The following is a 16,028-nucleotide window of genomic DNA, read 5'->3' as shown; positions in this document are numbered from 1 at the left end:
ACAGTTATAAGTGTATAAGACTTATAGTAAGGGGCACCAGTGTTGAGGATAATCGTGGAGGAGGTGTCATTGCCTATCCTTACTGATTGTGATCTGTGGGTTAGGAAGTCTAAGATCCAGTAGCAGAGGGAGGAGCTGAGCCCCAGGCCACGGTGTTTGGAGTTGAGCTTTGTAGGAATAATGGTGTTGAAGATTGAGCTATCATCAATAAATAGGAGTCTAACACAAGTGTCTTTGTTATCCAGGTGTTCCAGGGTTGAGTGTACTCCAACAGACAGGACAAGGGACCTGGCCTGCACTAGCCTCTCACTAAAGCTCCTACCAGGGATGGTTATGTGACGGCTGAATCACTGGCTAGCTATACTGTGGCCTATTTATGTGGTGTGCTGGAAGTCAAAGTTTTGAGCTTTATTGTGCCAGGTCAGCAGGGTGGATAGTTATATCAGATCACCTGGTCTTCACGACTCAGATGGGAATGTTCTCTCTGAACAATCATACCATGTTCCACCAATACTGTAAGGCTGGTCGACCCAGCAAATTTGATGGGTGATATTTCAATTAGATGCCACATCACTGAGAGAACTACAAGTCTCTGAAATTGGGTGTTCAGACAATATAAGCTTTTGACCAATACTTGGTACAATGACACATTTGGCAACAAATATTTTGTAGTTACCAGACATGCGAAAGACATTTTGGAATGAGGTATAATTACTGCACAAACCACAAACTCCACACTCAATGGAGATGGAATTGATCTTGTAAGCTGGGACAGTGAATTGAACTGGTTGAACTTCTCACTCCATTTGATCTCAATTCCCCAAGACCAATCTCATCACCCTTGAAACTTAAAAATAAGTATTTAGTTGGACTGGAACCAGAATCTTAATCTAGCATTGGGGCAGGAGCATCTGACTTGTTTTTTTTATCCTTTGAGAGAATAGTACAGCAACCAGAATCTTTATGGTGCAAAAGGAGGCCATTCGCCCCATCTAGTCTGCACTTGCTCTCTGAAAGTGCATTCTATCTAATCCCACTCACCTGCCTTATCACTGTAACTTTACACGTTATTTATTTTCAGAAAGCAATCCAATTCTCTTTTGAATACCTTGATCGAAGCTGCCTCCACCACCCTCTCAGGAAGTTTGTCCAGACTCCAATCACCCACTGAGTGAATTTTTTTTCCCCTCACATCACTTTTACTCCTTTTGCCCATTATTTTGAATGTGTCCTCCAGTTCTTGGTGCTCTCTTGAGTGGAAAACAGTTTCTCACTATTTACCCTGTCCATACCCCACAGGATCTTGAATATCTTTATCAAGTCTCCTCTCAGCTTTCTTTTCTCCAAGGAAAACAGTTCTAATCTATCCTCAAAGATACAGTTCTTTGTCCCTGGAATATTCTTGTGAATTTTCTGTGCACTGTCTCCAATGCCTTCACATCTTTCCTCCAGTAGATGCCCAGAACTGGACGCAGTACTCCAGATGAGGCCTAATTAATGTCTTCTTATACAATTTCAACATGACCTCCTTATTCTTGTACTCAATGCCTCAATTAAGCTTAAGATACTTCACAGTGAGTAGCAATCCTGCCTTTGAGCCAGAAGTTCCAGGTTCGAGAGCCACCCCTGGGTTTGATGGCCAAGGAAGATGTGTTCATAATGTGGTCAAACAGATTGAGTGTCAACCTGCAAAATCTTCCAAACACATCAAGGGCTGGCAATAAGAGCAGGAGAAACTCCTGGTCAGCCACACCTGATGTGGAATTGTGTCCTTCAAGCTATATGCCCCTGGCAACAGACTAACAACCTGTTCCACGAATTACTAGCAATGGAAACAGACAAAAGTCTGTCTTAATGCACCATTAGGTGTGGAAAAAGAATTGGAATGGGAGATACTAGATGTTTATTAACTGCCCTTTCCACATGCCCTACCATCTTCAATAACTTCTGCACATATACACCAAGATCCCTCTATTCCTACACCTCCTTTAGAGTTTCTCCCTTTTCTTTATACTGTCTCTCCATATTCTTCCTGCATTACCTCACACTTCTCTTCATTGAACCTTATCACCCAAGATAAATCTCCCTCTTACTTTTCCCCCATTCTCAATGTTTTTTCTCTCCTCCCCACCCACCTCTGCTATCCCCTCTCTCCTCTCCTCACACTCTTTCCTTTATCTTTCCTTCTCCATTATATTTCACTGCTCATTCAGTGAGCAAAAGAGGAATCTGGTGCCAGTTGTTCCTTAACATAGATTTATTCACAGAACCACCCCCCCATCCCCCTCACCCCCACACCAACCACACACAGAGAAAATACTTAAGAATAATGCCCCCACCTTTTTCCCACTTACCAAGAGTATGCACTTCATTGTGGCAGGATGAATACTCTGTCCTCTCTCTCCTGATTCCTTTCTTTCCTCTCCTCTTCCCTCCCTACACTTAATATGCCGAAAACCTCCATGTCCGTGGCTGAGATTCTCCAGTGCCGCTGCAGTGAATGGAGATTTGGCTGGAATGCCAAATTCTCCGTTCTCACTTGCATCAGGGCAGGCATGGATAGGATCAGAGAATCCCTCCCATAGAGTTTTACACCACAGAAGGAGGTCCTTTGACCCATCATGTCTATGCCAGCCATCAAGCACCTATCTATTCTAATCCCATATGCAGCACTTGGTCCATAGCCTTGTATGCTATGACGTTTCAAGTGCTCATCTAAATGCTTCTTAAATGTTGTGAGGGTTTCTGCCTTTACCACCCTTTCAGGCAGTGAGTTCCAGATTCCCACCATCCTCTGGGTGAAAAAGTTTCTCCTCAAGTCCCCTCTAAATCTCCTGTTCCTTACCTTAAATCTATGCCCTCTGGTTATTCATCCCACTGCTAAGGGGAAAAGTTTATTCCTGTACACCTCATTCAAGTCCTCCCTCAGCCTTCTCTGATCTAAGGAAACCACCCCAGCCTCTCTTCATAGTTGAAATGTTCCAATCCAGGCAACATCCTGGTGAATCTCCTCTGCACATTCTCTAGTGCAATCACATCCTTCCTATAGGGTGGCAATCAGAACTGCATACAATACTCTAGCAGCAGCCTAACGAGTGATTTAGATTGCTCCAAAATAACCTCCCCGATCTTAAATTCTCTGCTTTGGCTAATAAAGGCAAATATCCCATTTGTCTCCTTAACCATCTTATCTACCAGTCCTGCTGCCTTCGGGGATTTTTTGGCCATGTAACCCCAAGGTCCGTGTGGTTCTCTGTATTTCCTTGTGTCCTACTGTTCATTGTGTATTCCCTTGCCATGTTGATCTTCTCAAAATACATCACCTCACACTTTTCAGGGTTAAATACCATTTGCCACTGTTCTGCCCATCTAACCAGCCCGTCCACATCACCTTGTAATCTAAGGCTTTCCTCCATGCTATTTACAACACCAACAATTGTCTTGTCATCTGCGAGCTTACTTATCATACTTCCACAATCACGTCTAGATCATTAACGTACACTATACAGAGCAAGGGACTCAGCACTCATACCTGCGTACACTACTGGATAGAGGCTTCTTCTTCTTCTCCATTTGCTCACCTCTTTTCTCCTCCCTTCTCTTCTCCCATTCCATCCCCTTCTGTTTCATCTCCTCTCCATTCCCAATTCCCATCCCTCCCCATCAACAAACCCAAAATATTTGATACTGAAGTTGAATTTTCATGACCTGTTGTGAACGTTGTACTGTGCTAACCTCATACAGCTGCAGTGAAGCCAGTAGATATGAAAACTGGGAGGAGTTTCTAACAGGTCACTGATGCAAATTGCCTATTTTGTACAGTCACCCCCATCCCTCCGCCTGCTAACCTTGAGTTTGATCCTGATTACTGTTCACTGCCAGTAACAAACCAAGGTCCGATTTCTGGCAGGAGACTATCCCCTCTTTTCGCCATCGTATAACAGAAGCAAGAGTCCAGTGGGTTGAACAAAGGGACAGCCAGCTTAAAGGGGCTTGATAGTATGCTGAGGTGAGTTAGTGCCATTCAGCAGTTTATGAAATAACTATGCTGGGTGGACTCTCAAGCTTTAACAAATTGTTGTTTTCCACCAATGCTCTCCGCTCCTCTCGATGCTTGCTGGGTTCTGGCTTTGTATGTACAATTTGGTTAGTAGTTATTGAATTCATTGGATATACCCTGGGAATTTAACTAGATTTATTTACTATTAATGAGTAAAATAATGTTTTTTCCAAATGTTTTATACCGAGGCTCCAGTGAAGACACCAATCAGCAAGGTCACTGATTTCTAATTTTCATGGAAAGACAGATTGTATCATGGAATACTCTTCCCTGAGCAAAGTTCATGCAGAATTTGACTTATTCATTCATGGTGAATGTTAATCTGAATTCTCTCTGGAAACCACAGTCATATACTTGCCCAGCAGAGATCTGCAAGATTTCGGAATCACAAAGAGAAAAGAGAGTTTTACCATAATTCACTCCCATCCTCACTCAATCTCCACATTCACACACACCACTCACACACGGTACAGCCCAATCCTGTTCCCACGCGATGTCCCATCTTTATACCCAGCGTGACACCATCATGTGGTTAACTGTAATACCACCCCATGTTTACCAGCAAGATGCTGTTGCTTGGTTACCAATGTGACATCACCCCATGGTTACCTGTGGGTTTTTAAAAATTCATTTATGAGATGTGGACGTCACTGGTTAGACCAGTATTTATAGCCCATCCCTAATTATCCTTGAGGAGGTGGTGGTGAGCTGCATTCTTGAACCACTGCAGTCCATGTGGTATAAGTACACATCCACAAGAAGGGAGATCCAAGATTTTGATCCAGCAACAGTGGACAAACAGTGATGTATTTCCAAGTGAGGTTGGTGAGCGACTTGGAAGGGAACCTCCAGGTGGTGGTGTTCCCAGGAATCAGCTATTCTTGTCCTTCCAAATGGTAGCGGTCATGGGTTTGGAAGGTGCTGTCCAAGGAACCTTGCTGAGTTCCTGCACTGCTTCTTGTAGATGGTACACACTGTTGCCATTGTTCGTCAGTGGTGGAGGAATTGAATGTTTGTGGAAAGGGTAGCAATCAAGTGGGCTGCTTTGTTCCGGGTGGTGTCAAACTTCTTGAGTGTTGTTGGAGCTGCACTCATCCAGGCAGGTGAAGAGTGTTCCGATATGTTTTGACTTGCACTTGTAGAAGGTGGACAGACTTTGAGAATTAGGAGGTGAGTTACTCGCCACAGGATTCCTTGCCTTTGACCAGCTCTTATAGCCATTTTACCAGTAGTTACCAGTGTGACATCACTCATGGTGACCAGTAGTTACCAGTGTGACATCATTCTTGGTTACCAGTGGTTACCAGTGTGACATCACCCCATGGCTACCAGCGTGACATCATTCATGGTTCCCAATGGTTACCAGTGTGACATCACTCCATGATTATTGGTGGTTACCAGTGTGACATCACTCATGGTTACTGGTGGTTACCACTATGACATCATTGAGTGATGGAGTGTAGATCCATTTCCCAAGCTACAGGGCACCAGGACCATATGAACAGGATAGTTAATGGAAACTATTTGGGTCTCCAATCCAGTTGTCAGAGGTCTCCTTGATTATACAAATAACTGGTGGGGGGCTTATAGAAACCAATGTTCTAGACAAACTGTCAGAGACCTTTGTTTGCAACAGTTGTGCAGTTAGGTTGCCATTGTTTGATGAAACTTAACACGAAAGGAGTGCAAGAATGCTGACCCATGGGCACTCCAGAGGTAATGGTGCATGGGAGGGAAGAAAAGCCACTGCAGGAGATTCCCTGGCTATGACTGGATCGGCTAAAGTAGAGCCAGGTGAAGGCAACACCACACAGCTTCCCTAGGAAGGCGAGGCATTGGAGAAGGATGGTGAAGTCAACTGTGTCAATGGATGCACACAGGTTGCAAATGATGAGTTTGGGTAGTTTTCCACAGTAAGAGTTCCAGGATGTACTTGTGACCTTGATAAGGACTTGTTCAGTACTGTGGCAGGGGATGAATCCTAATTGGAGTGGTTCAAATGTAGAGTTGCAGGAAAGGTGGGCATGGATTTGGGAGTTGAAAGTATATCCAAGGAGTTTGGAGTGAAAAGGAAGGTTATAAATGGGGTGGTAGTTTGCAAGGACAGAGTGATTGAGGGTGGTTTTTTTTGAGGAAGCGGGTGATTGCAAGAAATTTGAAAGGAAGGGTGATGACAGTACCTGTAAAGAGGGGAATTGCTTACAATATCAACTAGTATGGGGGTCAGAAAAGCAAGTTTAATGGTTAGCAGTTTAGTGGGAACACAGGAGGAGGAGATGGGTTTGATGGATAAGAGTGCAGGAGGGGAAACAGGAGAGGAATCCAGAGTAAAATGTGAGCCTTGGGGCTAGAGCAAAGAGGGGGAACTCGGGGAAAGTTTTGGCTGGGGGACTAGAGGATGGAAGGATGTGGTATAGCCACCTGAACAGATGGTAACCACCTTACCAAGAAAGAAATTCATGAGGTTCTCACACTTCCTGAGGCTGAGGGTAGAGGTGGAAAATGAAGAGAGGTTTAAGCAGATAGTTGCTATTGAAGAAATTAAGTCAGGACGGGAAGCGACCATTACATTCCAGCATGATCCTGCAGTAGTGAGCAGTTTTGGAGGAGGGGAAGCTGGATCTGATAGTGTTTGATGTGATCCAGTCAGATCCAGCTCAGTCAGATGTTACAATTGCATGATTACCATTGTGATAACATACCATGGTTACCATTGGTTGAAAGGATATACAATATGAACACAACTAGGCAAAACACAACCAGCAGGTAAATTCTCTTATTTACTTTTTATTTATTAGAGATTTAAAAAGAGATCCAGGAAAGAGAGCAGAGGAGACTAATTTTCGGATAAACGTGGATGTTATGGAATGCATTATGGGTATTCAAAGCTGAGGCCAGGTCAATATTTAAGAATTGGTTAAATAGATGGCTAAAGGAAAGACAGATAAAAGAATACAGGAACCAGGCAGGGAAATGGTAAGGACTGCTGCTATGTGGAAGATAAACACCAACTCAAACAGGGTGAGCCAAATGGCCCGTTCCTTTGTTGTAATTCCTCTGAAGTTCTATTAGTTGGACTGTCTCCCCAATATTACATGGCACATTTTCCACACAGATATTTTTCCACTCCTCTCTCGGTGATGCAGCTACACACCTCAAAGGGTACTGGCACCTTGACTGAGCCTCCGGGATATTTGACTATCGGGGCCATCACTGCACAGACTGATCCTCTGTTTCTTTGCACGTGTGCTTTCCATGGGTGGTGGGGGGAGCGGGGCGGGGTGGGGGGGGCGGTGTGGTTGGGTTGGTGGTGGTGGTGGTTGAAACCTCTCTTCACATCCTGAAGCTCTGAGTTCAGTGATGGCTTTTGATGCTTGGCTCAGGTGAGGTTATTAGCTCCGGCTGAGAATTGTATGTTGGGCCTGCATAACCCAGCAACACACAGTGAACCATCGCTTTGTTTTTCTTAACAGTATTTATCTATTTTTTTAAACTTGGTTTGCACAGACAATTTAACAAATACAAATTTTGGTGGGCCCTCCCAAGTTTAAAATTATTTAAAGGTCTCAACTCACCCGAATAGCATTAACATATTTATTCTGCAGCTGCTCCAGTGCATCCTGGGAAATCAGGGGGCCCGGTGAGGCAATGTCAACATCAGGAGAGAGATCAGGGTGAGCTACTTCTGGACTGCTGGGGAAAAGAGACAAAACAGGAAAACAGGAAGCAAAGTTGTGATAACACCATTACAGGAAAAGCATCACAAATGATTAACGTTCCAAGGCAATCACTGGAAGTATTTACTGTGGCTTCTTCTGAGGTGGAGCTCTTCCTCTCAATAGTCGGAGGCTTCCTGCCAATGGTCAGTAAGATTATTTGATGGTGAGATGGGCAACATGAGGGAGGGAGACAATTTATTCAGGTGCATGAGAGAAAGGATGACTTAAATTATTGGTTCTTTCAGCCCATTGTGTTTGTACTCACTTTTTGAAAGGGCTGCCCAATGTTCCCAGCTTGTCAGAACAGCAACTTTTTCCTTTTCAACTATTCCCTTTCGAAAGGGCAGCACGATAGCACAGTGGTTAGCACTGCTGCTTCACAGCTCCAGGGTCTGGGTTCGATTCCTGGCTTGGGTCACTGTCTGTCTGGAGTTTGCACATTCTCCCCGTGTCTGCGTGGATTTCATCCGGGTGCTCCGGTTTCCTCCCACAGTCCAAAGATGTGCAGGTTAGGTTGATTGGCCAGGTTAAAAAAAATTTCCCCTTAGAGTCCTGGGATGTGTAGGTTAGAGGGATTAGCGGGTAAAATATGTGGGGGTAGGGCCTGGGTGGGATTGTGGTCGGTGCAGACTCGATGGGCCGAATGGCCTCCTTCTGTACTGTAGGGTTTCTATGATTCTATGAAAGTTACTATTAAATCTACTACCATCCTATATGGCAGGGCAGAAAATGTGACCATCTTGGTCAGGAGTACTAATGGAACAGCTTGAAAATACTTCTTGCCTTTAAAAAGTAATAGGAACATAGGAATTAGGAGCACAAGTAGGCAAATTCCGCCCTTTGAGCCTGCTCCGCCATTCAATCAGATCATGGCGGATCTCTCCCTAGTCTCCACCTCCCCACCTGTTTCCCATATCCCCTTATCCTTTTTTAAAATTAGAAATGTATCTATCTCCTTCTTGAAAACATTCAATGATTCAGACTCCCCCACGCTATGGGGCAGCAAGTTTCACAAATTCACCACCCTCTGCGAGAAGCAATTCTTCCTCATCTCAGTTTTAAATCTACCACCTCTCAACCTATATCTGTGACCTCTTGCTCTAGATTGCCACACAAGAGGAAACATTTGGTCTACATTTACTTTATCAATCAATCAACCTCGATCAGATCCCCTCTCATCCTTCTAAATTCCAGTGAGTACAAGCTCAAACTGTTTAATCTCTCCTCATATGTCAGCCCTTCATCCCCAGAATCAATCTGGTGAACCTCCTCTGAACTGCCTCCAATGCCACCACATCTTTCCTCAAATAAGGAGACCAAAACTGGACATAATACTCCAGATGTGGTCTCACCGACACCCCCTATACAATTGCAACAACACTTCTCTACTTTTATACTCCAGTCCTTTTGCAATAAATGCCAACATCCCATTTGCCTCATTTATTACATGCTGCACCTGCATACCGACTTTCCGCCATTCATGAACATAGATACCCAGATCCCTCTGCCTGGATGCATTTTGAATCTACTTTCTATTTAGGTAATAATTTGCCTTTCTATTTTTTCTGCCAAAATGGATAACCTCACACTTATCCACATTAAATTCAATCTGTCAAATTTTGGCCCATTCTCCTAGCCTATCTATATCCATCTGTAAAATCTTTATATCCTCTTCACTGCCTGCTTTCCACCTATTTTAGTATCATCTGCAAATTTTGCTGTGTTACACTCTGTCCCTGCGCGCAGATCTTTTATACAGATTGTGAACAGTTGAGGTCCAAGGACTGACCCCTGCGGCACCCCGCTAGTTACATTTCACCAGCCAGAGAAGGATCCATTTATCCCGACCCTCTGCTTTCTGTCAGTCAACCAATCCTCAATCCAATCTAGTACTCTACCCCCAATCCTCTGCGATCTCACCTTCTAGATCAGTCTCTTATGTGGCACCTTGCCAAACTCCTTCTGGAAGTCTAGATATACCACATCTACAGGTTCCCCACTATCCACCTTGCTGGTTATGCCCTCAATCAACTCAAGCAAGTTTATCAAGCATGATTTACCCTTCATAAAACCATGCTGACAATGGTGGATTGAGCTTTGTCTTTCCAAATGTTCCATCATCTCCTTAATGATAGATTCCAACAACTTCCTCACCACAGAGGCCAAGCTAACCGGCCTATAGTTTCTTACTTTTTGCCTCTCTCCCTTTTTGAATAGGAGTGTCACATTAGCGTGTTTTATATCCACCGGGCCATACCAGAATCCAAAGAATTTTGAAATATCAACACCAATGCATCCACCATCTCCGTTTGTCACCTACTTTAATACCCTAGGGTGCAGGCCATTAGGTCCTGGAGACTTATCTGCCTTTAATCCCATTCGTTTATTCAATACCTTCTCCTTAGTGATGGTTATTGCACCAAGTTGTTTCGCATTAACTACAGTTTTTGGAAAATCTTCATTATTTTCTACCATCAAGACAGGGGTAAAATATTAGTTTAGTACCTCTGCCATCTCTGTGTTCCCCATTAATGCCTCACCAGTATCATAGCTATTCTCTTCCTCTTTAAATACTTACATAACATCGACATTCTTGAAGTGCATGACTGCAGGAGAATGCAGTAGCTAAGCTTTCTTTAATTAATTAATTTGCTGCCAATGTGTATTGGCCACCCCTAATTGCCCTTGAGAAGGTGATGATGAGCCGCCTTAAACAGGGATGAAACCATGATCGAGTAGGGGACAGGGCTGTAGCCCATTGTACTTGGGGAGTGCTGATGCCTGTGATGGTGATTTGCCCAAGCTAGGGTAGAGTAAAAGGATCAGGGTAGCCAATGAGGTTAAACCGAGGCATCACCTGATGCAATTTTTCAAAGCCATCTCAGCCTTTTGGCTAAGGTGAAGTGCATGACTGCCGGAGAATGTAGAAGCTAAGCTTTCTTTAATTAATTAATTCACTGCCAGTGTTTATTGGCCTCCCCGAATTGCTCTTGAGAAGGTGATGGTGAGCGATGGCCTAGTGATATTACTGCTCGACTATTAATCCAGAAACCCAGATAATCCTCTGGGGACCTGGGTTCAAATCCCACCACGACAGATAGTAGAATTTGAATTCAATAAAAAATATCTGGAATTAAGAGTCTACTAATGACCATGAAACCATTGTCGATTGTTGGAAAAACCCATCTGGTTCACTAATGACCTTTAAGGAAGGAAATCTGCTGGCCTACATCATTTTTTTGCTGTCATCTGAACACTAAGCAGCTGGAGCTGACCTCCCTGGTGACTGCCAATGACCTGTTTTAGCCAAACTAAACAGCAGGCTGCAAGTCACATTCCCCACCAATCTCTGGATCTTTCACTACAGGCTAAACAACCTCGTCCTCCACTCTTTCACACCATCTACATGTACAATTGCCAAGTTTGTGGATGACACAAAAATAGGTGGGAAGGCACGTGGTGAGGATACAGAGGGATACAGACAGGTTAAATTAGTGGGCAAAAACTTGGCAGATGAAATGTAATGTAGGAAAACGTGAAGTTATGCATTTTGGTAGGAAGAATAACGAAGCTGAGTATTATTTAAATGGAGAGAGACTGTGGAAAGTTGCAACACAGAGAGATTTGGAGGTCCTCATGCGTGAATCACAAAATGCTAGCATGCAAGTTCAGCAGGGAATAGGGAAGGCGAATGGAATGTTGTCCTATATTTCGAAGGGAATGGAATATAAAAATAGGCAGGTCTTGCTAAAACTATTCAAGGCACTAGTTAGACCACACCTGGAATATTTTGAACAGTTTTGGTCCCCTTATCTAAGGAAAGATATACTGCTATTGGAGGCAGTCCAGAGAAGTCCAGATTGATCTTGGGTAGAGGGGTTTTCTTATGAGGAGAGGTTGAGTAGCTTGGGCCTGTACTCATTGGAGTTTAGAAGAATGAGAGATGACCTTATGTAGACATATAGGATTCTCAGGGGACTTGACAGGGTAGACGCTGAGAGGTTGTTTCCTCTTGTGGGAGAGTTTAGGACCAAAGGGCATAATCTCAGAGTACGGGGTCGCCCATTCAAGACAGAGATGAGGAGGAATTTCTTCTCTCTGAGGGAGCGAATCTGTGGAATTATTTCCCAACAGGACATAAGAGGCTGAGTTATTGAGTATGTTCAAGGCTGAAATAGACAGATTTTTAATCAGTAAAGGAATCAAGGGTTATGGGGATAAGACGGGAAAGTGGAGTTGAGGATTATCTCTTCAGATCAGTCACAATCTCATTAAATGGCAGAGCAGACTCAATGGGCTGAATGGCCTACTTCAGCTCCTATGTCTTATCGTCTGAGGAGGTCATCAATTCAAACCAATGGAGGGCTGGAAAGCCAAGTGGTTGGGCCAGACAGTGCTCATTTCACATGGGCCACCCCCCTCATTACTCAGGGATCTCCAATCGGAAAGTACACAAGAATAGGTGCAGGGGGGTGGGAGGGGGCGGGGGGTGGGGGCATTGTGCTTATCAAACTGATCCATTCAAAAAATGGTCACCTTTGGTGCTGTACCCATTCTATTGTTCTAATGTTCCCATCAACACAAGTGTTGGATATTAACAAAACCAGCCATTCAGAGGGCCGATTGGAGTGGGGCTGGAGTCACATTTGGTGCAATCAAGAAATAGAATCTCACAACAACCCAATGGCTGTGCAGTCACTTTATTTTCATTGAAATTATCTTTTTTCCAAAGAACGGAATTAAGATTCTCAAACTGGCATTGTGGAATAGATCTAATCTTCTCTGGATTACTCATCATGTAATGTAACCTCTCTGTGATTGTATAAGGCACAAGTCTTCAGTACTATTGCTGGAATATTGTCAGGGCCCATAGCCTTTGCTGCAAGAGCATCAAGCATTTCTTGGTACCACATGGAGTAAATTGAACTGGCTGAAGACTGGCATTTGTGATACTGGGCCCTCAGGAGCAGACATACGTGCATCATCCACTTGGCAATTCCAGCTGAAGATGGCTGTAAATGTTTCAGCCTTGTCTTTCATGCTGATGCGTTGGGCTACCCCATCACTGAGGATGGGGGTATTTGTGGTGCTTCATGCTCCAGTTAGTTGTTTAAATGTCCACCACAAAACATAACTGGATGTGGCAGGACTAAAGAGCTTTGACCTGATCTGTTGGTTGTGGGATCACTTAGCTCTGTCCATCGCATGCTACTTCGGCTTTGTAGCATGCATACATAAAAGAATATAAGAATATAAGAAATAGGAGCAGGAGTAGGCCATCTAGCCCCTCGAGCCTGCCCCGTCATTCAATAAGATCATGGCTGATCTGAAGTGGAGGTTGGCATCTGATTTTTAGGAGGGCCTGATGCGGCTCCAGGCATGCCCTCCTGCACTCCTCATTGAACCAAGGTTAAACTCCTGGCTTGATGGTAATGGTAGAGTGAAGACTATGCCGGATCATGAGGTTATAGCTTGTAGCTGAGTACAATCTTGCTGTTGTTAATGACTCTCAGTGCCGTATGGGGCCCAATGTTGAGCTGGTAGATCTGCCAAAAATCTATCCTATATAGCACAGGTGGCAGTGCCAGACAACACAATGGAGATTATCCTCAGTATGAAAACAGAATGTTGACTACATAAAGACTGTGAGGTGGTCACTTTTACCTATGCTGTCATGGACAGTTGCATCTGCATCAGTTAGATTTATGAGGGCAAGCTCAAGTAGGATTTTCCCTCTTGTTGTTTCCCTCGCCATCTGCCAAAGACCCAGTTTAGCAGCCACGTCATTCGGGGCTTGGCCAGCTCAGTCAGTAGTGGTGCTTCTGGTGCCACTTCTGGTGATGGACATTGACGTCCCCTACCCAGAATACACTCTGTGCCTTGCACTTCTTTCAAAAGGTGTTCAACATAGAGGAGTACTGATTCATCAATTCGCAAGAGATTTGCTTGGCCATGTTTGACCCAATGCCATGAGAATTCATGGTTCTGGAAGCTTGAGGACACCCAGGGCCACTGCCTCCAGAAGACTGTGTGTCCTGTGCTGCCATTTTGATGAGTCTGCCCTGTTTCAGGAAAGGTGGAGAAAGAGTCTGAAATGTTTGAATGGTACGATTCTATGAGCATGACTAGACTGTGGGACAGCTCTTCCAATTTCACCACAAGTTCCAACATTTTAGTGAGAAAGTCTTTGCAGGATCAATTAGGCTGGGGAAGTGGCTTCATCATGTCTGTTGCCTAGGTCGGAATCAAGTGGTCTGTCTGGTTTTCTTCCAGCTGTTTGATACAACTGAGTGGGCTTTCTAAACTATTTTATAGGGGCAGTTAAGGGTCATTTTGGGGTCACATAGTGGGTCTGGAGTCACATATGGTCTAGATTGGGTAAGGACGGCAGATTTCCTTCCATAAAGGGCATTTGTGAAGCAGAATGAACTTTTATTCCATATTGGTTTATTGAACAGAATTTAAATTTCCTAGCTGCCTTGGAGGGATTTGAACTAATATCCTTGGGTCATTAGTCCAGACCTCTGGGTTGCTAGTCCAATAACGTAACAACCATGCTACCATACATACCCTTAATCATAATCATCTTAATTTTGTGTACTTTTGTTGCAATGTCAGAGACCATCACTATTCATAACAGAGGTCTTGTGGTGCAGTAGGTAGCATCCCTGCCTCCGAGCCAGAAGCTCTGGGTTCGAATCCCATCCCAGGACTTAATGGCTTTCATAATATGAGCCAACAGGTTGGGGCAACCTGCAAAACCTTCCTACATAGCTATAGCTGGCAGTAAGAGCGGGTGAGATTCCTGGTCAGCTGCGCTTGTTGTGGAGTAGTGCCCCTTAAGTTATAAGCCCCTGGTGACAGACCAGTGACCTGCTGCGTGAAATACTAGCTATGGAAACGGATGAAAGTCTACTTTAGTGCACCACCATGTGCAGGAAGAGAATTGGGAATTCGAACTATTCATAACTCACCATTATCAGTAAACTCTCCATCAGGGGACTTCCTCATCTATAATGAAAAGGTATCTCAATTCTCAAGCCACTCTTCCCAATGATAACTCTTCATCCATGACTTAGAGAATGCATCCATGTCCTTCCTGTAATGGGATGCTCCTAACTGCCCATGACACTTCAAAGAAGATGTTGGACATGTTCAGCATTCCATTGCTCAGGAGCTGGCTTTGAGAAATTGACACTGACTTCTCCAGATTAATGTTTCCTCAAGTCCTTTAAATTGTGTTCAATATTGTAGACTCTACAATGCATATGACAGCAGAAGGCTTTTAATGTCCTGTTCCTGTCTCCCTCTTTGAATGAGTTGGAGTGAGCAGGGGAAGGGTTCATATCCTCCACTCCTCTGGCACAAATTTCCTTTCAGAGGACATTTTGGAAAATAATAGCTAAGAGCCAATGTCATTGTTTCCGTAGCTTCCTTCAGAGATTCTGGGATAGAAACCATCTGATCACAGCGACTTGGCTGTATTTATTTTCAGTCACTTCTTCAGTACCTTCCCCTTCTGAAGATTAGTTACCACTCACTGTTTGGCTCTCAGCTGTAGCTCTTGCCCATGGGGAATGATCTTCTGGACAAGGCACCATGGAATCGCTACATCAGAGGTGAAAAAAGATGTATTCAAACTGGACAAAATGGGAAGCACCACTACCCACTCCAGGCCCATTATCTCTCCCCAATGTGCCTGACATGAGAGTCTTTATTAGATTCATTTCATGGACATAACACCCAATTGGGATACCAATAGAGAGCTGGTACTATAAGGTGTATGGTGAAGTTTTACCAGATTAAAATGTCAGTCGTCTTCGATTAGCTATCACATTGAATTAACAACTCTAGGCTTGATATCTGATTTGATTGTGTTAAAGGCAGACTAATTCTGTGAGACAAACAGGAACCAGATACCAGGAACCACAGCCACTCAGAGCCAATAAAAGGGCCAAATCTAAAGGAAGATGAAAACTGGAAGCACTATGGATAAGATTCCTGAAATAGCAGTGTTAAGATACAATGTAGGAGGGACATGGCAGAGTATCTTCATGGATACAGTGTACTGGAATATTTACAATGTTCAAAAGAAATTGACTTTAATACAAATTGGGGTGGAAATCTTTAGACAAGATAAATGGGGTTAAAGCAAAAAGATTCCCTTGAGATAGATGATATTGATCCCAAATTATTAAGAGAGACATGGGAAATGTTTGTGAGGCAGAGAATTGCGTGAGGAAATAGTG

At 43.9% G+C, this 16,028-nt stretch overlaps 1 protein-coding gene across 1 annotated transcript in view; it reads right to left on the bottom strand.

The window, feature by feature from the left end:
• The window catches only part of exoc3l1 (exocyst complex component 3-like 1), a 74,611-nt gene that overhangs the window by 28,271 nt on the left and 30,312 nt on the right, over window positions 1-16,028 (bottom strand). Inside the window, exon 4 of the mRNA XM_078210289.1 lies at window positions 7,636-7,753. Coding sequence (XP_078066415.1) covers window positions 7,636-7,753 — 118 coding nt within the window. The remainder of the gene's footprint in view (window positions 1-7,635; window positions 7,754-16,028) is intronic.

The sequence above is a fragment of the Mustelus asterias genome, chromosome 4 (genome assembly GCF_964213995.1).
Source record: "Mustelus asterias chromosome 4, sMusAst1.hap1.1, whole genome shotgun sequence".
NCBI classification, from domain to species: domain Eukaryota; kingdom Metazoa; phylum Chordata; class Chondrichthyes; order Carcharhiniformes; family Triakidae; genus Mustelus; species Mustelus asterias.
Note: the sequence above shows the minus strand (reverse complement) of the source record. Positions and strands in the feature narration are given on the sequence as shown.